General features: G+C 36.1%; 3 protein-coding genes across 3 annotated transcripts; all 3 read left to right on the top strand.

Moving 5' to 3' along the window:
* Positions 1-1,808: 1,808 nt before the first annotated feature.
* LOC121431290 (fibropellin-1-like) lies at positions 1,809-9,929 on the top strand. Its single transcript, XM_041628799.1, has 15 exons — positions 1,809-1,833; positions 2,548-2,655; positions 3,357-3,398; positions 4,028-4,048; positions 4,793-4,816; positions 5,572-5,610; positions 6,169-6,276; positions 6,858-6,971; positions 7,419-7,532; positions 7,848-7,961; positions 8,409-8,522; positions 8,837-8,950; positions 9,310-9,423; positions 9,544-9,657; positions 9,778-9,929. Exons 1-15 carry the CDS (start codon positions 1,809-1,811, stop codon positions 9,927-9,929), a joined length of 1,317 nt encoding a protein of 438 aa, XP_041484733.1.
* A 2,039-nt stretch (positions 9,930-11,968) lies between these two features.
* Positions 11,969-16,004, top strand: LOC121431289 (delta-like protein D). Its single transcript, XM_041628798.1, has 5 exons — positions 11,969-11,999; positions 12,235-12,348; positions 13,797-13,910; positions 15,208-15,337; positions 15,759-16,004. The coding sequence occupies exons 1-5, from the start codon at positions 11,969-11,971 to the stop codon at positions 15,967-15,969; spliced, it is 600 nt and encodes a 199-aa protein (XP_041484732.1). The 3' UTR covers positions 15,970-16,004.
* A 6-nt stretch (positions 16,005-16,010) lies between these two features.
* On the top strand, positions 16,011-18,804 carry LOC121431288 (plasminogen-like). Its single transcript, XM_041628796.1, has 5 exons — positions 16,011-16,041; positions 16,427-16,736; positions 17,218-17,291; positions 17,938-18,207; positions 18,791-18,804. The coding sequence occupies exons 1-5, from the start codon at positions 16,011-16,013 to the stop codon at positions 18,802-18,804; spliced, it is 699 nt and encodes a 232-aa protein (XP_041484730.1).
* Positions 18,805-21,696: the final 2,892 nt, after the last annotated feature.

Genomic DNA, 21,696 nt, shown 5'->3' with positions numbered 1-21,696 from the left:
GTGCAATAAGAATGAACAAAGTAAAATTATGTAAGAAAGCCACCTTTCCTTTTCTTTCATCATCTGTATCAGGATGAATTACAATTAGTTAAATTAATGACTGCACGTAGGCCTAAAATTATCATTAATTTCAAACAGGCATGTCCGTCAATTCACTTCTCATGAGTCCATCGGATTTTATAATTTTCCTTATCTTAATTATCTTATCTTTCTTTTATTCAATGAAATTGAATGCCATGTTTATTATTATCTCTTGTTGAAGGGCAATTCAGCCATTGTTATAAGCGTTTAGTGAAATGAACGATAATTTCAAACGAAAATTGAGATATATTGTCTCAATATCCCATTCCAAAAATGAACAGTCCAATTTATAAATGTATTTTACATTGAAGGCAGATGACATAGGTTTTGGTAGTTCCTCGTTTCGCAGTGTGAAGTTTCTTTCTTGTAGAATAATGTTGTTTATATGATCTATTTAATCTACACATCAAATATAATTATCCAGGGTATGATTTACTTGTATTCAGGGTCAATGCTTATGAAAGAGGCCATTGCGATATCAAATCAAACAGAAAAAAGATGGACTGATCTTTCTTGTGCATGAGTTACCTGCATTTTTAATAAAATGAAAGAGTTTGAAAGGTTCGAAGTGATCAGACCAGATATGTAAGGAAAGTAAAGAAAACTGTCAACTTGTAACATCTTAAAATCAATTCATCAAATTCTTAATTAAAAAAACCCTCTTAAATTTGACGGACTGGTTTATCATTCAAAGCAATCAATGTGTAATCACGTGGAGGAAACAAGAGGGAAATATTGGCATATTCATATCGACATGTGTCCAAATTCTCATCAGATTTGGTGGTAAAACTGTATAAAAGTAGCAATGTTTTAGAGAGATATTCACATTCATCCAACGGGATTCACCGTGAGTTATCTGTTGGTAAGTTGATATACATATATATTTTTTAAATAAAAAATATTTGTTCTCTAAGTACCAGAGCTTGGTTACTGTTAAGAATACCTGCTCCACTGTTGCTATTTTCAGTTTGTTTGGATGTTCGAAATTGAAGGAATTCACTTTTGTTTTGATTCTTTTTAGGTTTAGTAAATCTATATAAAAATGGAATGCTTTACAATTCGATATTTAAGTTCTTGTAAGATAAAATAAAAAACGTATATCAAAAAAAGAAATCATTACATAAAACACACGTTGCGTAAACGAATTAACATATGATCTTATATCTATTTGCAAAATTTAATACTAAACTTTCTTGATGTAATGTTGTTTTCCTGTTGGGTATAAAACTGCAAGTGATCATTGAATTGTGCGGGATATTTTCATTTGAAAATTATCTTTGTTTATCATATGGCTGCAGTGTTAGATGCACTAAACAAATAATAACAAAGTACAATTCATGCCATGCCTATCTGTCTTTCCTTGCTCTTTATCCAATCATACATATTAAATATACATATATAGGCCCTATGCAAATGTTTTGCTTATATGTACACATATGTCAGTGAGTTATTGTAAACGCCTCTCATTTAATAATTGTACAACATTATTTTGTTGTATTTTATTTTTTTATAAACGTGGGAAAAAAAGGAATTGAACTCGAACTTGAAATTTACTTTGTTACCTTTTTTCCGCCGATCCACATGATTCAGGATGGGAATGGCATTATTGAGATCATTTTCCACGTGTTTTCTTTTTTATCATGTGGCAAGGTATATCGGGCTGTTTCTCTGCTGTAGAAATCAATATCGAAGAAGTCATGGGGCCATTTTTAATTGCCTGCCTACTTATGTCTCTTGGGGCCGTGACGGTTGGTGAGTATTACACAAATTAAGTGATTGGTACTGCATTACGAAAACATAAAAGGAATCATTATAAATTTAAAAAGAAAAATGCAATGGGAGAAGTAAAGAAGTGATTTTAGAATGGATGAAGATTTCAAAATAGATTAGGGGTAAAAAAAACAGTAGTGAAATTATGAAAGAACAGATGGATGATTAGATAAAAAAGAACTGACTATAAGAAAGGGTGAAAAGATATATAGCTAAGTATGTAAAAAGCAGAATACATAAAATAGAACATAGCACATAATTATAAAGTATTTTTGTCGGACATTTTCGTTTGAATATTCTATTCATTCACGTATCACACATCTTGTTTAATTTCTTTTTTTGTTTCATACATACTGGTTTTTCTTTCTTTCTTCCATCAGACTTAGTTATATAGCATTATATATATTTTTAAATGAAAATTGTAGAACATGACTCATGTCGGCATACATGTGAATATTTCCTGTATTAAACTATACTGCAAGATGGAGAATAAATGAAAAAGGAAAAAGAAGACAATCACAAGAATGACAGAATGACAGATAAAAGAAGAAAGGAAAATAAAAGAAGTAAAGAATAAAAGAAAGATAGCGATGAATAAAAAAAGAAGAAAAAAAATAGAAAAGTAATAGAGTGATCTGACTACAAAAACTCAGCTCGAATAATAACCACATTTTTTTTCCTTTGATATTATTTCAGAGGGTACATGTAACATCTACCAGATGACCTCGATCCAGATTGACTTCTGCGACTATGCCCAGGTTATCAGCGACCTCGTCCCCGGGATGGTTTCATCTAACCAGCTCCGTGAGATAACTTTCGATATTCCTTGATGATAACGGTGATGATGATGAAGATGATGATGATGGTGGTGATGATGATGATGATGATGATTACAATGATGATGGTGGTGATGACGGACTGATGGTGTTGATGATGATGATTACGGTGATGATTGTGACGATTTTGATCATGATGATGATGATGACGGTGGTGATGATGACGGTGATGATTGTGACGATGGTGCTGGTGATGATAATGATTCTGGTTACTGTGAATGGGGTTTTGAATGTGAAAATAACGATATCAGTACTTGTGATGGTGGTGGTAATGCTAAATGGGGATATCTTATTTATTTTTTACTGTTCCCCATGAGTGAGATGAAAATGATTTAGGCATTATACCGTGTTAAACATGTAGGATAGACATGTTGGTGTTTCTGTTTATTATGAGGAGGATGATGGTGGTGGTGGCGGCGGTGATGATACTGATGATGATGATGATGAAGATGCGGATGATGATGGTGATGATGATGAAGGTGGTGGTGGTGATGATGATTTGTATTTGAGTGTCGAGTAGTTTCTTGTTAGCCCGTCTCATTACAATTTCATATCATAATATAATGAGTGATATCGACCATCAGCACTGCTCAATCATGTCAATATTAAAATCATCATCAAATAGACCTTTTTTCACTAGTTTAACAAATTTAATCTGTTTTATCTCAGAGCGCTGCATCGCTAACATGGACAGGGAAATGTGCAGACCAGGTATGTTAGCTCAGTCGGAGCAAAGTGGTATACCACTACTATCGTAATAGAAATACCAAAAAATGATATGAAATAATAAAAAAATGAAATTGAATCGAACAATGAAAATTATCACATTTTAAGCCAAGCCACAAAAATATATGCTCACCACCGCCCTTTAAAAATTAAGACATGAGAGAAAGACGATACACTCATGTTTGACATTGACTTTGGCAAGAAACATAATCATATATTATTATTTTATTATTATCTGTCAAATCATTTCAAATAAGCTTCATGTAGGATAGGAGGGGATACAAACATCAAAATACCATTGGGTTTCAGATCTTTTTAGCTTATACTCTCTTGCCCCTTGTCCTCATACATCGGGATTTCACATTTGAATACAGAAATCCTGGCGAATGGAGTCGTGTTACCATACAGGAATGCTTTATTTTCTCAAAAAGATTAAGGTCTTTATTTTTTTAAAGCTTTATATCTTTGACTGAATATTAACGAACGCCGTGCTTAAATGTTATAATCACATGCAGAATTTAGGGGAATGACATGCATGCCAGTTTTGAAAGTTTACGATTATTGAATTGAATGTAACCATGGAGAAAATTAATATCTCTTAATTTTTCCTACAGTGTTAGACTGCCAGAATTCAGGTAAGATGTGAATAGCGCTTCGGTTTATTTCAAATTTAGGGTGTTCTGAGGGTCGGTTATTTGTTTTATTGTATATATAACTGAATTGTTGGTAAAATCACATCTTAGGAGTCAATATAAGGTAAATTCCTTTGGTAATTTCAATATCTCCTACCGACACGACTTTTGAGGAGTCTTTAAAAAAAGTATGAAAAAAAAATCGGCTTTGTAAAGTCAATTGGAACAAAGTTATGGATTTCAATAGACTATAAAAATTTCTATTTAATCATGGCATCGTTAATTATTATGCCTAAATTCCGAAAAGACTCATCCATGAGTATGTTCTTGCTATCCAATCGCCATTTTTCATACCAGACCCATTTCCACAAATTGTGATGTTGTTAGGCCTGTACCATGCAAGCTGTCAAAAATACTTCTCAATAACGAAAATTATCACGAAAAGTATTATCCTTTTATCAATTTTATTTATAATTAAATTGGGGTTTAAAATTTTAATAATGATTTATCGGCATTGCTGCAGTTGTAGCGATTTCATCGTATCTCGGACACGAAATATTTCTGTGTTTAGAGCATTTAATGCAATATTGGTATATTGGCCACTAGGTGGCGGTGTACAACTCTGATTTTAGGTCTGATTTAGGGACTCTATTGTTATTCTGATCTGTTTGTGGGTGTTTTTTTTCCTTAACTGCAAATGTACGAATTTCTATGACATTTTCTCCTTTTTATTCTCTCACCAAATAGAAACCATGATTAATGAAGCATTGGGTAAGATGTCAACTATATATCATTATACATATTAAACATGTTAAAATCAAGTATATAATATATACTTTTATTAAAAACGTAGTACATTATATGCTCAGATTTTAGATGAATGGGGAAATATATGTTGTTGTTCCATATGTCAATGAGTAATTGATTTCATGACTCCATTGAGAACACCCAAAATGTATCTTTAAAACTCAAAAGTAGTAGAAGTGTGTGTGGGGGGGGGCTCAAGGTGTGTTGCGTGTAGGTGGATAAGTATGTGTGAGTTTAGTTTTCTTAGTATAATAGTACATTGTTAGGCATTTCATTCCATCAATATTTGCTTCAGTTTTTGGTGAATATTTTTGTACACTCTTGTTAATATAAAATGAAGATTTGTAAATTTTGTTGTAATTATTTTCCTTGATGTTATCAATTGAATGAAATGTTTCAAAAAAAGTGTGAGGGTTAAGGGGAGGGGGAATGAGAGAGAGAGAGAGAGAAATGGAAACAGAAGAAGTTAGTAGTAGTAGAAGAAGTAGTAGTAGTAGTAGTACCATGGAGCTAGTTAATAGCTCTATGGTCATACTACTACTAGTAATATAACACACATTCTGCTTAATACCGTGGACCTACTAGTAGTAGTAGTAGTAGGTCCATGATAATACAAACTTGCAGAAGATAAATCATCCCATCGATCCTACATCATCCTCATATCCGATTCTGCTTCCTGATTGTCATTATTGTTTATTCTACTTATTTCTTTTAAACAGAACTTCTCGATCACATCTTGGCGGACGATTCGTGTACCGGTATGTCCTCATCGCCTGAATAAAATAATAGGAAATGTATCAAAGGATAATAATGAGTAATGATTACAGAACTCGTTGACACCTGATAGTACGAGTTCTCACAATAAATATTCCAATAAGCCCGTGGGTAATAAACACAATGACGCCAAGCAAGGACATGAAGGAAGTGAAGCAGAGTTTTGAGTGAATCATTGCAGTCTTATATGTTGTGACTGTTCTGTTGAAACTGTTTTACAATGGGAATAACTTTCATTTTTGTTTATTGAACCACCATGGCATTTTTTCATGCCATGGTTTTGTTTACCAGCCTAAATGTTGCTATACACTGAGAAGTTGCAAGCAAACATCGAAAGAAAAACCATTATTGATATTTCGCTAAAATTATTTCAATCCGCGGAAAACAGCATGCATGGTATGTAATCTTTTCACATTAATATTGGCTCTAAATTGCCAATGGCATTTGATAATTTTTTTTGAAGTAACAGTTTAAAAATACTGAAAATGGTGAATATAATCATGGTTTATTGATACATTCTTACATTTTCGTGACCACTGCAGACCCATGCACGTCGAACCCATGCGTCCATGGATCCTGTACTCGTCTGACCTCTCAAACCTACTCATGCACGTGTCAAGCAGGATACACCGGAAGTACTTGCAATACGGGTACTTACACATTCTTTATATTTTTACCCCCCCCCCCCCGAATTATTATTTCATATTTAAAAAGTCAATGAAAATTAGTTTTCGGACTCTTTCAAATAATATCCTTTGTTTGCGGAATAACAAAATATTAATTTATAATGCTCTATTAAATAACAGAATATCAGAAGGTCAATACTCACTCTAATTACAATAGTTACTATGGAGGTGTGACATTACTAAGATATAAACGCGCTGATCAGTTTTATGAATTTGGAAATAACACTTGTGTATCTTGGATAAAATAGATAGACATAGATAGATGTATATAAAATAGGTGGAAATATAGATAAATGGTAATTAGATGTAGGCCTATTTGATTTTTTTTCATCTACAAGACAATTGCCACAGGGATGAAATATAATCATACATAATAATATAAAGTGTTGATGGAATATACATCACCTGTTTGCTAAGCTGGCATTTAGCAGTAAGATTAAATTTGTGGCTAACAGTGGCAATTATGACATGAGCTATAGGTTTTTACGACATTGGGTTTGAACGTCATCTGCAAAGATAAGACTTGATATCCCTCGTGGTTTCAGATATCAACGAATGCGATTCGAACCCTTGTCAAAATGGAGGAGCTTGCGTCGATGGAGTCAATTCTTTCACCTGTAACTGTGCGTCTGGCTTTGGAGGAGACAGATGCCAAACCAGTAAGCTTTATTTTTCAAGAAAGGACTAAATTAGCAACGGAAAATTAAGCCGTTGCATTGTTGTGTAAATTATGGACAATCGATAAGGGTGTTGGAGGTAAAGTATTCGCAAAATGTATATCGATAAACTTCATATTTCTCATTTGCCTGTGAATCCCCCTTGAATGTTGATAAATGTCTTTCGAAACCTGGTCAAAATTGTACCGGGTTGTGAGTTGATGGACTTAATTCCTTTCTTGTAATTGTGCGCATGGCTAAGCGGAGACCCTGAGACTGATGCTAAACCAGTAAAGTGTAAAAAGTGTGTAAAAAGAGAAAACACCAAGAAAACATTGAGACCTATTCTGAACATAATGATAACATTGGAAATAGTTCAGATTCGTACGATATCTGAGAGGATTTCTTTCTTCAAGGAATGATTTATCTATATTACGCAAATTATTTCAGATATCAACGAATGCGCATCGAATCCTTGCCAAAATGGAGGAGCGTGCGTCGATGGACTCAATTCATTTACCTGTAACTGTGCAGCTGGCTTTACAGGAGATCGATGCCAAACCGGTAAGTTTGAATAAAATAACTGAATAAGTCACGCAAAAAACACACTTTCAGCTCACGTTCAAGACATCGAACCCAAAGCTCCGTAAATCATGACCGAATGTGCGTATAATTTTTATTCAACTCTTTGAACTGTATTATTGTATCCCTGGCTTTGAGTGTGCCAAAACGGTTAGTTCTGAGGATATGTCACGTAGACTAAGCCCACTGTGTAAGGTCATTTGCTAACATGATAATCAAAAGGAAATGGCTCGGATGGGATTAATCTTTGCGAAGATTTTTTTTCAAATCATATTACATTTACCTAATTTCTTTAAGATATCAATGAATGTGCATCGAACCCTTGTCAAAATGGAGGAGCGTGCGTCGATGGACTCAATTCATTTACCTGTAACTGTGCGTCTGGCTTTGGAGGAGACAGATGCCAAACCAGTAAGCTTCATTTTTCAAGAAAGGGCTAAATTAGCAACGGAAAATTAAGCCGTTGCATTGTTGTGTAAATTATGGACAATCGATAAGGGTGTTGGAGGTAAAGTATTCGCAAAATGTATATCGATAAACTTCATATTTCTCATTTGCCTGTGAATCCCCCTTGAATGTTGATAAATGTCTTTCGAAACCTGGTCAAAATGGTGCCGGGTTGTGAGTTGATGGACTTAATTCCTTTCTTGTAATTGTGCGCATGGCTAAGCGGAGACCCTGAGACTGATGCTAAACCAGTAAAGTGTAAAAAGTGTGTAAAAAGAGAAAACACCAAGAAAACATTGAGACCTATTCTGAACATAATGATAACATTGGAAATAGTTCAGATTCGTACGATATCTGAGAGGATTTCTTTCTTCAAGGAATGATTTATCTATATTACGCAAATTATTTCAGATATCAACGAATGCGCATCGAATCCTTGCCAAAATGGAGGAGCGTGCGTCGATGGACTCAATTCATTTACCTGTAACTGTGCAGCTGGCTTTACAGGAGATCGATGCCAAACCGGTAAGTTTGAATAAAATAAGTGAATATGTCACGCAAAAAACACACTTTCAGCTCACGTTCAAGACATCGAACCCAAAGCTCCGTAAATCATGACCGAATGTGCGTATAGTTTTTATTTAACTCTTTGAACTGTATTATTGTATCCCTGGCTTTGAGCGTGCCAAAACGGTTAGTTCTGAGGATATGTCACGTAGACTAAGCCCACTGTGTAAGGTCATTTGCTAACATGATAATCAAAAGGAAATTGCTCGGATGGGATTAATCTTTGCGAAGATTTTTTTCAAATCATATTACATTTACCTAATTTCTTTAAGATATCAATGAATGTGCATCGAACCCTTGTCAAAATGGAGGAGCGTGCGTCGATGGACTCAATTCATTTACCTGTACCTGTGCGCCTGGCTTTGAAGGAGATCGATGCCAAACTGGTAAGTTTTGAGAAAGAACTAAATACGCAAAATAAATTAACATAGGTTTTGGGCACGTATACACGGGTATTGATACGGTGTTTGCAGATATGAATTTCCTAAAGTTGAGTATCCTATCATGAAAAACATCGATGAATGCGCATTAAAGTTTTGCTAAAATTTGGGACGCACGTTGATTGAATCAGTTCATTTAGCTTGCAGCTGGCTTTGGAGGATATCGATTCAAAGTATTGAAAAAAATTAACTAAGCCAAAATTTAATACAAACATAATGAAGAAAAAAACGACTTGTCTAAAATAAGGTGGATAATTTGAGGATTCTTTCTTTAATGAATACTTTTTTATGCAAAAAACTTTCAGATATCAACGAATGCGCCTCAAACCCATGTCAGAATGGCGGAATGTGCGTCGATGGACTGAATTCTTTTACCTGTAACTGTGCGCCTGGGTTCGAAGGAGACCGATGCCAAACCAGTAAGTTTAAATTAGAAGAAATACATCCATCTTTTATACAAACTAAAGACAATGGATTCAAAAAAATAATGAGTGATTGGAAGGTATCAATAAACTTTCATGCTTTCTCCTTTTTGTCAGACATTGACGAGTGCGCCTCCAATCCGTGTGAAAATGGTGCATTGTGCGTCGATGGACTGAATTCTTTTACCTGTAACTGTGCGACTGGCTTTGAAGGAGACCGATGCCAAACCAGTAAGTTTAAATTAGAAGAAATATATCCATCTTTAACAAAAACTAAAGATAATGGATTTAAAAAAGATAATGAGTGATTGGAAGGTATCAATAAACTTTCATACTTTCTCCTTTTTTCAGACATTGACGAGTGCGCCTCCAATCCGTGCGAAAACGGTGCATTGTGCGTCGATGGACTGAATTCTTTTACTTGTAACTGTGCGACTGGCTTTGAAGGAGACCGATGCCAAATTAGTAAGTTGAAAGGAGAAAAAATCTGTAACGCAGACTAAAAAATATGGATTTAAAAAGATAATAATGAGAGATGGAAGCTATCAATAAACTTATACTTCCTCCTTTTCAGACATTGACGAGTGCGCCTCGAATCCGTGCGAGAATGATGCATTGTGTGTTGATGACCTCAACTCCTTTTCTTGTATTTGTGCACCTGGCTTCAGGGGAGATCGCTGCCATGTCAGTAAGTGAGAGAAAGGAGAAGTCTGTAACACAAATGAAAAATGTTTTAGTTATTTTTTATTGTATTTTTCGGCAATCATTGCAGGTTTACACCGAAACAAAAACATCGTTCAAATAATAAATAATCATAACAATATTTTTTCAACCTTCTGGACTATACCTCCCATGCCATACCAGCTAAAGTAGATGCAAATAAATGCGGACATTTACTTAGTAATAGTAACAAAAGTTTACTACCTTCTTTTTCAAATTATCCAACCAGTACAATATCGAGCATCAAATCATTTTCAGAATAAGAAACTTTTGGACAACCGAGCTGAAATCGTGGTAAAATTATTTTGAATGTTTCCTCTCACGGTGAAATCGTTAAATTAAGTAAGGTTTAACAACCTTACAAAGATTGCAAATTCATAGGAGAGATGGTAGAATGGTTTTGCCGTGATGTAAATTACTCACCAAATAATAGAGGGACTGAAAAAAAAAACATTTTCCAATATTCTTTCATAGCTTGGTACCGGTTTACAAAAGATTGAAATCAACCTATAAAAATAGACATTTGATGCAAAGTGATATTTTGATGAGTCTCTGTGTGTGGGCTGTGGGACAGCGGCGGATCCATCCGGGGGAGCGCAAATCGTAAGGACTTTTTGTATGTTTTATCCGAAAAAGTCTGTTTTATCCAGCAGTTTGCATAGTACGCAATTGAAATCCCTGTGCCTCTTAGCCCATCAAAACCAATTAAATTTGTCAGATCGGACAACGTGTTTGATGACGAATGTTTTAGAATTCCCGCTCCTATAATCAGAGGGGGCTCACTAGCTTTTTTTTTAAACAGTTGTCTGAAGTATTTTTTTTTTAGATTTATATATCATTTATATGGGTGCGGAGCCCATGAACCCTGGATCAGCCACTGCCATTTTGCAAAGGGCAAACATTAATTGAAAATGTTTATAATTTTTATTCAAAATTTCTGTAGACATTGATGAATGCGCATCGAATCCATGTGAGAACGGCGGAGTGTGCATTGATGATGTCAATTCATTCACCTGCGAATGTCCACTCGGCTTCGAAGGACCTACTTGCGATATTGGTAAGCATTGAAAAATATGTCCTCAGTTGTGATTTATGTATTTACATTTCAAATGAACTTCCAATTTTTTTGTTGCGGTAGTTCGTTCTGAATCTCTCAATAATGTGGCCGTAATTTACGTACAAAGGGGACGTGGATACTGCCCAACTTATGAAACCTTTATGCAACAATTTAAAGAAAGCCTCACTTCCTTACATGTTATAATAATAATAATGATAGTAATAGCGGTGTATTTACCCAGAGTAGCCTCTTCAGTTCCGAAAACCGTTCTCCCAACGGGCCCTGCTATTACACCGGCTTTAGCTGGGCTGCCTAGGCGCTCGAGCATTCAAAGAATTGATCCTGCCGGGTACCCATGATCACTTCACCTGGATCGAGTGCAGCACAGTGTGGATAAATTTCTTACTGAAGGAAAACCCGCCATGGCTAGGATTCGAACCCACGACCCTCTGTTTGAAAGGCAACAGTCAGAACCACTAGACCACGACGCGGCCACTTATACCATGTGAAGAAGTGTAATTGGGACAATATATACGAGACATGAGGGTTTATGTATTGTATTAATATTTTGATTCAACTTCACCCTCCTCTTCACTATCAGGGCCGTGTGCAGCGGCGGAGGGGGTGTTAAAGAGAAAGAGCGCCTGTGTTCTCTTGAAAATAAAAGCGCTACAGTACATGCAAATTAAAAACAGAATAATGCCTGGCTACCAAAACTGTGAACCCACACCTTCAGGTTCTAAAAAAAAACCAAGACACTCGACTATGTCATGTCTGTCGTTCCGCACCCTCACTAGTATTGAACTTGCACCCTCGGTCTATCGCCATGCATACTTGCACATGATCTCGGTAGAGACATATTTGCGTATAAAAATTTAATTTCCATGTCGATATAGATTACTTAATGTCAAGTAGTGAGTTATCAAAGTGAAAGGTTCTTTAATAGTTTTACAAACCAGATGCCAAAATAATAAACGCTATCGTACTTCTTCTTCGACTACTTCTTCTTATTATTTTGTTCACATCTTTAGATACGGACGAATGCAGTCAGCAACCTTGCGAGAACGGTGGCGAATGTGTCAATGAATTTGGCGGATTTATCTGTGAATGTGCCGAAGGATTCGTGGGCGAAGTCTGCGAGATTGGTAAAAAAAACAGATTAAAGTTATTTTTGGTTCCATGACATTTGCTCCGGCGACAATTGCTCCGCTCTAAACTAATTGAAACAACAACTCAATCCCTGGGTACCCCACCCTAAGCCTAACCCTAAACCTAACATAAAACTTTATTGCGACGCTATAACTATGGAAGCTTAAAAGTGCCACCGAGATGTTGAGATAATTATCTCGGGAAGTCGACATCTTGATAGCAAAAGATAAGATGACGAGATCCTGGATCTCATCATGTCGACATCTTTTAGAAGAGATGATGAGATGACAAGATCCCGGATCTCATCATGTCAACATCTTTTAGAAGAGATGTTGAGATGACAAGATCCCGGATCTCATCATGTTGACATCTTTTAGAAGAGATGATGAGATGACAAGATCCTGGATCTCATCATGTTGACATATTTTGGAAGAGATGATGAGATGACAAGATCCCGGATCTCATCATGTTGACATCTTGTAGAAGAGATGATGAGATGACAAGATCCTGGATCTCATCATGTTGACATCTTGTAGAAGAGATGATGAGATGACAAGATCCTGGATCTCATCATGTCAACATCTTAAGAAGAGATGTTGAGATGACAAGATCATCTCATCATCTCATCATCTTTTCTACAAGATGTCAACATGATGAGATCCGGGATCTTGTCATCTCAACATCTGTTCTAAAAGATGTTGACATGATGAGATCCGGGATCTTGTCATCTCATCATCTGTTCTAAAAGATGTTGACATCATGAGATCCAGGATCTTGTCATCTCATCATCTCTTCTAAAAGATGTCGACATGATGAGATCCAGGATCTCGTCATCTCAACATCTCTTCTAAAAGATGTTGACATGATGAGATCCAGGATCTCGTCATCTCAACATCTCTTCTAAAAGATGTTGACATGATGAGATCCAGGATCTCGTCATCTCATCATCTCTTCTAAAAGATGTCAACATGATGAGATCCAGGATCTCGTCATCTTATATTTTGCTATCAAGATGTCGACTTCCCGAGATAATTATCTCAACATCTCGGTGGCACTTTTAAGCTTCCATAATATATAACCCTATACCTCTTTGACGAAAGTAAGCTCGGAGGCGGAGCAATTGTCGCACGAACAAATGTCATGTAACCTTTCAGATTGAAAGATTGCAATGAAGCGAATATGATGAGCATTTAATTTCTAGTTCATCTAAAATTACTGTTTTTAATAGGACTGTCATGTATTTAAGGTGCACACGTATTTGGAATTTTACTTTGGTAAAAGGGCGAGCGTTTTTTTTAATCTAGTGAATAACGTATTTAATATAAAAATCTCATTCCTGGCGAATAGTAATGATTTCATCCAATTTCAAATGGATGGTATTTTTGACGAGTTCTTTGGATTTATTCTTTCAGGCATTTATACATTTATTTGTTTGTGTTGATAGATATTGATGAATGTTTGATGGAACCGTGTTCAAACGGTGGTGTCTGCGTAAACTTACAAGGATCATATGAATGCATCTGCGACCGCGGTTTCACTGGACAGAACTGCGAAATTGGTGAGTAAACGGAATGATGTGAAAATACAGCGATGTGAAAACACGACCTGAATTTCGATCCATGCTGTCCTACGTTCGTTATTCTGAATGTTTCTTTTAATCATCGAGTAACTACAACATGTCAAAGGTTTAAACGCTCCGGCATTGTCAAGTTGTTCGACCCACATTTCCAACTTTTCACAACCTTCATGTAGGCTCAGAATGAATGGATGCAGTCATCCTTTGATTGGATTTTGCAAAATAAACGAAATGAATGAATGATGGATTTTGCCAAACACTTTTTCCTCGGGAGGATGCCAAAAAGTAATGAGTCAGAATGTAATTCAAATGGAAATTAATGCAGAGATGTCGGAATAATTTGTAAGGACCGCCATTCGTAGGCCTACAGTTTATAACGCCCAGTATTAAAATTGACAAAACTCAAAAGAAAATTTCTACAATGCGAGCCACGTACCCCGATCTGATTGTTTTTGTACTAAACATACAACAAATCTGACCAACATATTTATGACGAAAATTCAGTTTCAAAACCACAGCACCATTGATCCACTACAGCTTTATCTTTTGTTTTAAATTGAAATTGAAATGGTTTATTAAGAATACTTCATCGCAGCCGTAGGCTGAATTGCGAAATTCTTTACAAGGTAAAATACAAAATAAATACAATATCAATAATCATTACCAAAATTACATGTGAAAGTAATAAAACAAATGTTATACGTTGAAATAAAAACGAGTAATCTAATTGTATTGGATATTTGTCACCACAGTATGATTCGATAGGGACAAAGTTAGTAGGCCTACTTCATGTGCTTGCATGAGTAAAATAAAAAAAAAACAAAAATGATAAACAAATGGTATTTCTTTAAAGAATCGAATAAAACAATAATTTATATAACTGTGCCGGAATACGGGGTAAAATGAAAAGTATGTAGATATGGTTGGTAGAACTGCTTAAAGGGATTTTTTAATAAGTGCATAAATGCAAATTAATCAGGAATACCTGGCATACACGGAAATAGCATGAGACATTAATCTAATGATTGATTCAATAGTTTCCGGCTATACATTGTATAAACATGGAATGAGCAGATGGTAAAGAATTACTCTTAATGTGAACTTAGACAAAAATCACGGTAAGCCCCCCCCCCCCCATTCATTTCTTCTTAAATACTGCCAAAAGAATTCGAAATTAGCCTTACTCATATATTTTTTTTTCGATATTCCGAGACGCTAACATTAGTATTTCCATAGCTGAGAATTCAGTTACTTTTATTGTTCGTCCTCTTATGCATAGTCCTGGTTGTCGGGACCGGTCCTTCATGCTACACGGAACTCGACGGGTCGGACTACAGAGGAGAGGTTAATACCACTGATCGCGGTTACCCGTGCCAGGCCTGGGCAAATACTCATCCGAACCGTGTCGGGTAATTTGAAATTCTTTGAAGATTGTCACACAGGTCTAAAAATGAATATTTTTCTGTGGTAAAATTGTTATAAAAATCACACAGGTCTGGAGTCACCGTGGATGTTGTGCCACAGCTCAAGTCATCCGGGGAACACCCGGACGACATTTCCGTACTGCTGGACCGTGAACGGGGAAAGAAGTCCCGGTCTTACGAACAGTTTAAATAGATAATATCGATCATAATGTTTGGAATGTTGGGAATGCCTTTGGTGTAATAATCTGTCATCGAAGTGTGTTTCGTTTTCAGTCATTTTTTTTTTTTGGGGGGGGGGGTGATAGGATTTGCAGCTCTTAGTAAAAACGTACCCAGATGAAAGTTTATTCCGACAGACTATCATCCCTAAATATACCTACTGTTTCTTATCCTTTTCTTTGAACAGAGATTTGGAGCATTACCTTTTCCGTGACCATTCCAACTACTGTCGTAACTACCCTGGCAGTGGAAAGTCGGGTCCATGGTGCTACACTAATATAGAGGGGATAGAATGGGAGTATTGCAGTGATGTTCCCACTGTCTCTGATATTTGCAACGACAAGCCATCCGTTGAAGGTATCGTCGCAACCCCGTGGCCATGGTTTATAGGGGTTTGATTTCTTCTCTTTCCCTTTCTTCTCCTTTTTCCTCCTCGTAAATGTTTTCTTTTGCTTGCTTGCTTTTCAACAGTATCTCAGGGGTTCGATTGAACCCCGAACTCCCATGCACATTACTGTAACGTTATAGTAGAATGGTTATTTTTTAAGGTACAAACAACACCTCTTCCACTTAAAGCAGATTATTTCGTGTACAACGCACATGAACGGGATTGCGTTGCCACGATTGCTTCATATTCGATGCATCCACTGCAAAGTTTTGACGTTTTTAAGACATTAAGTAATTGCCTATAATTCACAAAAGGAAATACTAATAATCAACGGATCAATCATTTGTGATTATTTAGGTGTAGCTGTGTGGAGGATATCATTGTGATGGATTAACATAAAACAGAGTGTTCCTTACGTGAGGAATTGACAGGATAATGAAAGCTCGCCTACATCTTTCTTAATACAGATTTTACCGAGCAGAAAGCCTCGTTCGACGCTCTAACCTTGGATTCTGCTTACGTTGAGGCAGAGTGCTACACCAATCCGACTGGCACGGACTACTACGGGTACGTTTCGCAGACCGAAGACAACTTTGTGTGTCAGCGGTGGGATGTCAACTATCCTAACAAGAGAAACGATGCTAAGAAGAGCAAACCACGACACAACAAACTAGTCTTCGGAAGCCATAACTACTGCAGAAACGACGGCACGGGTCCTGATGGGGCTACCAATAGACCATGGTGCTGGATCGCTGATCCGGTCGCGATCGATGCTGGGTAAGAGAAGCACATGCTCATGTTACAAATCTGGACAGGAGCTTACAACCAAAAGACGTCTTCTTTTTTAGAATACCGATTCAGGAAATGGTATCGTGTGCAATAGTCTGAAATGTGAGACATCTGCAAAATTTGAACCATCTCCTGTTAGTGCGTTATCCTTTCGACTAAGGTCCTATATGTCTCCACTTTCCGGACCGCCCCGATTGGGAAATACGGTTCATAAAAGAGGTCTATGATGTTTCCCATTCAAAAGCGACTTAATAAACCATTTGATATCACCATTCCGATATAGACTTACGAACAATTTACGGGAACGGTACACTACCCTCTCTCATCGGGTGCACAAGTACGGAGGAAAAAAATCGCATTCCGGACCACCGTTCGATATTTCGAAAGTTCTACGTATCTTTTTTTCTTTTGTTTGCCTGAGATGAAATTAATAAGCTCTTAGAAATGTTATCTCTCCTATTCCGTACAGAAACAGATGGGGCTACTGTGACACAGAGAAGTATCTGAGCGCCTCATGTCCAAACAAAGGCAACCCTGTTGGCCGTAAGTGACATTAATTTGTTTAAAGAAAAAGAGCAAACAGTGGAAAATTTTTAATCAATTAAGGTTGAATGAAAACAATACTTGCATTTTTGGTGGGTTAACATTAATGATTTTCAAGTAAAATTTGTTTTGACTACTTTAAGAATGCTGTTGTTTGTTTGTTTTTCATTTTGATCGGCTCTAAATTTACATCCAAAGTATGCTCCTTTTTCACGACATTCCATGAATGTTGATATAAATTTATCTTAAAAGTGAAGTAGCCAAAACTAATAAATAAAGAATCAATGTTCGGGATTTCATTGAAACTAAGAAATCCTGAGCATTCCTTATCTCTTTGCCAACGAGATAATTTTCGTGTCTCCACCCATTACTTCCCCAGAGAAAACCACTTTCACAAGTACTCTTGGTTAGTGCTTTCTGTTCAAACATATTAGATTTTACATGTAAGAAATACATTTGAATTTTAATCAAGGGATTGATCATACTTTCTTGATAAGTTCTTAGTTGGCCTACAGAACGGGTTGATTATGTTAAGAGAGAATCACAATGCCTTGTTACAATTAATTGCGTGGTTTTTGTTATATTCATTTGATATTTTTGTTTATTTTTTTACGAATACCATAACTCATATTTTCCCTTCATCCAGAGGACAGAGTTGGGATCTTCCCTGAGTGCATGACCACCGCTCTCGGTATCGATTACGCAGGCAGCGTGAACGTCACCGAGACTGGTTTACCGTGCATGGATTGGGCCGATCTAAATGAGGCCAACAAATACAACGCCGCTTTCAGTGACCAAGGCAACAAATGCCGGACACTAAGTGACAGTGACCAATGGGGGCGCCCTTGGTGTTTCGTGACGACGAGCCTGAGCGAGAAATGTCGGGTCAAGGATCATTACGATCAATGTTTCCCAGGTAAGAAAGGATTTTTAAATGACGTTAAAGTCAATTATCGTCGAATAAAAAAAGTAGCTCTTATTTCCAAGAAAGTCGAACTGACATCACTTGCAAAACAATGTGCCTATAATAAACATCTTAGCGACATCAACTAAAAACGTGACGTGTTGACTCCACATTTGATTAGAATATTTAATAATCGTAATTATGATTACATTTTGGTTTAAAATGGGTAAATTTTTTTACAATTTTCTTTAGTTTGAAATTATTACTTGTACCAATACCTCAATGTGGTTCAATGAACATGTTGGTACACAGTTGGTATCGTTACCTTTTCCATAACTGAACACATTTTTAGGGATATGCAAATTTTGATGTTGTATTTCCCTTTTTAATTGTCTCTATTTAATTTTGTAAAACAAAATGATATCACAGTCCATCTCTTTTCTCTGTCGCACTTTCTAGAAATAATAAATGACTTGTAAAAGTAAAAATATATATGTGTTCTTTTGTGAAGATAGCCATGACTTTATTTTAGATCATACATACATATATTATATTTATGTAATTATTTCTCTAATTTGTTCTCTTTGTTCAACAGCCGTAGCTGCTTAGATCCGTGGTCAGCGATCTCGACAAACAATGCCAAAGGACTTGTGCAACCAAAAAATAAAATACTCCATCAGAATTGATTTTAGCAAATGATTGACCAAGTTAATTATTTTTATTTTCTTTCTTTCTTTATCTCTTTCTATCTTTCTTTCTTTCTTTCTTCCTTCCTTTCTTTCTTAATTTCTTCTTTTGTTCTTTCTTCCATTCTTTATTGCTTTAACTCTCCCTTTAGTTATCACCAAACATATTTACTTTTTGGAAAGCTTATTCTATCAAGTACATAGGCGGCTTTGCGTACATAGACTATCAAATGTATTCAATTTTCAACACGCCTCTCCTGAAAGAGTTTCTATTCACGTACTTACGTAGGCTTTCCAATTCAGAAGTCTAATTTAAACACCTTCCTTCTACGTGATATATTGGTTATGGAAGCTACAAACTGGTTTATCTTGAATCCCTTGGCTTCGCATTCCAAGTCTCAAGCGTAACACATATTTACAGTTTATTTTCACCATGGTTTTTAGATTAATATAAAAAATAACTTCTGTTTAACTGTTTCCTCCGTAAGCTTTTTGTGTCTTTAAACATATGATATGAAAATGTAAAAGATAAATGAAATAAAGCACAATATGATTAATAAAGAGAATAATGTCGTCCGCGTTATCTATTCCAGTCGAATGGGAATGAAACTTGTGACATCTCACATCTGGAGCCCGTTGCAGAAAGAGTTGCGTTTAAACGCAAACCAAAAAATCAATCGCCAGTCCATAATGCGCGCTGTCGAGTGGTTGAAAATCAAGTTGCGCATGATTTTTAGAGTTGCGATTGATTGCAACTCTTTCTGCAACAGGCCCCCGGGCACGTTTTTTTCGAAAAGTTTCCGTTTCAAATAATTGTCATTAGTCCTATCAAACATTTAACATCTTAACAATAAGCAATTAGAGTATCTTATCTTGTTAACGAAGGAAAAAATGGATTTGTTCAATGAAGGCATATAAAACACTTCCAGGAATCGGTGCCCGGATATCTTTATATGTTATATGTTATATTGACAATAATTGTTTCCTACTTTCACTTTTCTAGTCAGAAAGAGAAGTTACGAATAGTGAAATAGAGATGTAGAGAGAGCGAGAAAAAAGAGAAAATTAAGGGGGAAATGTGAATGGGAAATGGACAGGGAGAGAGAGTGTGTGTAAGCATGGTCAAGTGGTGAGGATAGGGAGGGGTTACCCAGGACCAATTTCCGATTGAATACCCATAATATCCAAATTGAATACCAATGGAATACCCATTGAATGTCCATTGAATACCAATTGAATACCCCTTGAATATCCAAATTGAATACCAATGGAATACCCATTGAATATCCAAATTGAATACCAATGGTGATACCCCTTGAATATCAAAATTGAATACCAATTGAATACCCATTGGATATCCAAATTGAATACCAATGGAATACCCATTGAATATCCAAATTGAATACCAATGGTGATACCCCTTGAATATCAAAATTTAATACCAATTGAATACCCATTGAATTTCCAAATAGAATACCAATTGAATACCCATTGATTATCCAAATTGAATACCAATTGAATACCCATTGAATATCCAAGTTGAATACCACGTGAATACCATTGAATATCCAAGTTGAAAACCACGTGAATACCCATTGAATATCCAAATTGAATACCAATTGACATTGTGTTTCAATTTGGAGTTCATGGAAAGTGAAAGGATGGGTACCCATTGAATATACACAAGATATGATTATAAAGAAGGGGTGGAAGGAAATATAATTCATATATCAGAGAACAACAATGGGGACGAAGAGTATCATGCTCAACATGCTTAGCAGGAATATTTAGATTCCTGAGAGGAAAATATTGACATGTCTAGAAAAAGAATGCGATCTATGCAGGAACAGATCTGTACAGCAAAACATTGCTTGTAAATTTTACACAACGCTTTCACAATCATATAATACAAATCAAACTTTGTTGTTTGGTATTTTAAACACTTGTTAAAACTGTAAGGTTCATAAAGTAAACAAAACGTTGAATCAAAATTTCAAACAGCGTTTTCTTTATAGGACAGAAAGACCCAGAGGAGACGGATAAACATGCTTAGGATTAGAAAAATGATCAGATATCAAGAAATAGAAGGAAGAGAGGGTGCACATAAGAAGGGAAGACAATTATGAATGAACGAACGGGCGACGACTGCCCTCTTATAAAAGGAGAATGATAAACTGTGGCTTGTGTTAAAGCAGAAAATGTAGAATAGTATCAACGAAATATTCAGAAAAAGTGAACAAACAGGAAGAAAATAATGAGTATTTGAATGAAGAGAACACCAGGACAATAATGTCATGGCGATCCTCATATTGCCCATGACTGTTGGCTAAGCGAACAAGACCTGTGATGCCATTTATGTACAGCAATCCCGATTGCAAATCTGAAAACATAACCTACCCCGAAACTTCGCACTTTTTGCTCATTCTAATAGGCAAACAGAGCATCCATGATGATGCCTTGAAACCTGTATATGGCCTCTCATTGTATAAAAACAACATCATTCTGATCTTGCGACAGACTAAATTAAGATAACAGAAAACAATAAATGAAATACGCATTTAAGTAATGGGAAAAGATGACATCGCAGTTCTTGGTTGCCTTGCCAAATGGAGGATCTATACAGCTGCAGCAGTGATCTCAATTATACAAATACTCGGAACTTTCGTATCCTTCATTCAATCTTATGTAAAACCTCATTTGGGCGATTCCATACGTGCCGTACGGGACATTTTGTCAACAATTTCTAGTCTCTTAGCTGATCGCTTGAACAAGGAAAAATTATTTTTGGTCAATAATAAAGTAATAGTGGGTAGTC

The sequence above is a fragment of the Lytechinus variegatus genome, chromosome 17, assembly GCF_018143015.1.
Source record: "Lytechinus variegatus isolate NC3 chromosome 17, Lvar_3.0, whole genome shotgun sequence".
NCBI classification, from domain to species: Eukaryota; Metazoa; Echinodermata; class Echinoidea; order Temnopleuroida; family Toxopneustidae; genus Lytechinus; species Lytechinus variegatus.
The sequence above is the reverse complement of the archived record's forward strand: the minus strand, read 5'-3'. Positions and strand labels throughout refer to the sequence as shown.

Excerpts from the sequence above, each read along its gene's own strand:
- LOC121431290 (XM_041628799.1), top strand. The coding sequence starts at position 1,809 with ATGTCTCTTGGGGCCGTGACGGTTG. Across the intron at positions 4,049-4,792 it reads GTTAGACTGCCAGAATTCAG|AAACCATGATTAATGAAGCA; the intron begins GTAAGATGTGAA and ends CTCACCAAATAG. Across the intron at positions 8,951-9,309 it reads AGGAGATCGATGCCAAACTG|ATATCAACGAATGCGCCTCA; the intron begins GTAAGTTTTGAG and ends AAAAACTTTCAG.
- LOC121431289 (XM_041628798.1), top strand. The coding sequence starts at position 11,969 with ATGTCATGTCTGTCGTTCCGCACCCTCACTA. Across the intron at positions 12,000-12,234 it reads GTCGTTCCGCACCCTCACTA|ATACGGACGAATGCAGTCAG; the intron begins GTATTGAACTTG and ends TCACATCTTTAG. Across the intron at positions 13,911-15,207 it reads TGGACAGAACTGCGAAATTG|TCCTGGTTGTCGGGACCGGT; the intron begins GTGAGTAAACGG and ends TCTTATGCATAG.
- LOC121431288 (XM_041628796.1), top strand. The coding sequence starts at position 16,011 with ATGTTTTCTTTTGCTTGCTTGCTTTTCAACA. Across the intron at positions 16,737-17,217 it reads CCGGTCGCGATCGATGCTGG|AAACAGATGGGGCTACTGTG; the intron begins GTAAGAGAAGCA and ends TATTCCGTACAG. Across the intron at positions 17,292-17,937 it reads CAAAGGCAACCCTGTTGGCC|AGGACAGAGTTGGGATCTTC; the intron begins GTAAGTGACATT and ends CCCTTCATCCAG.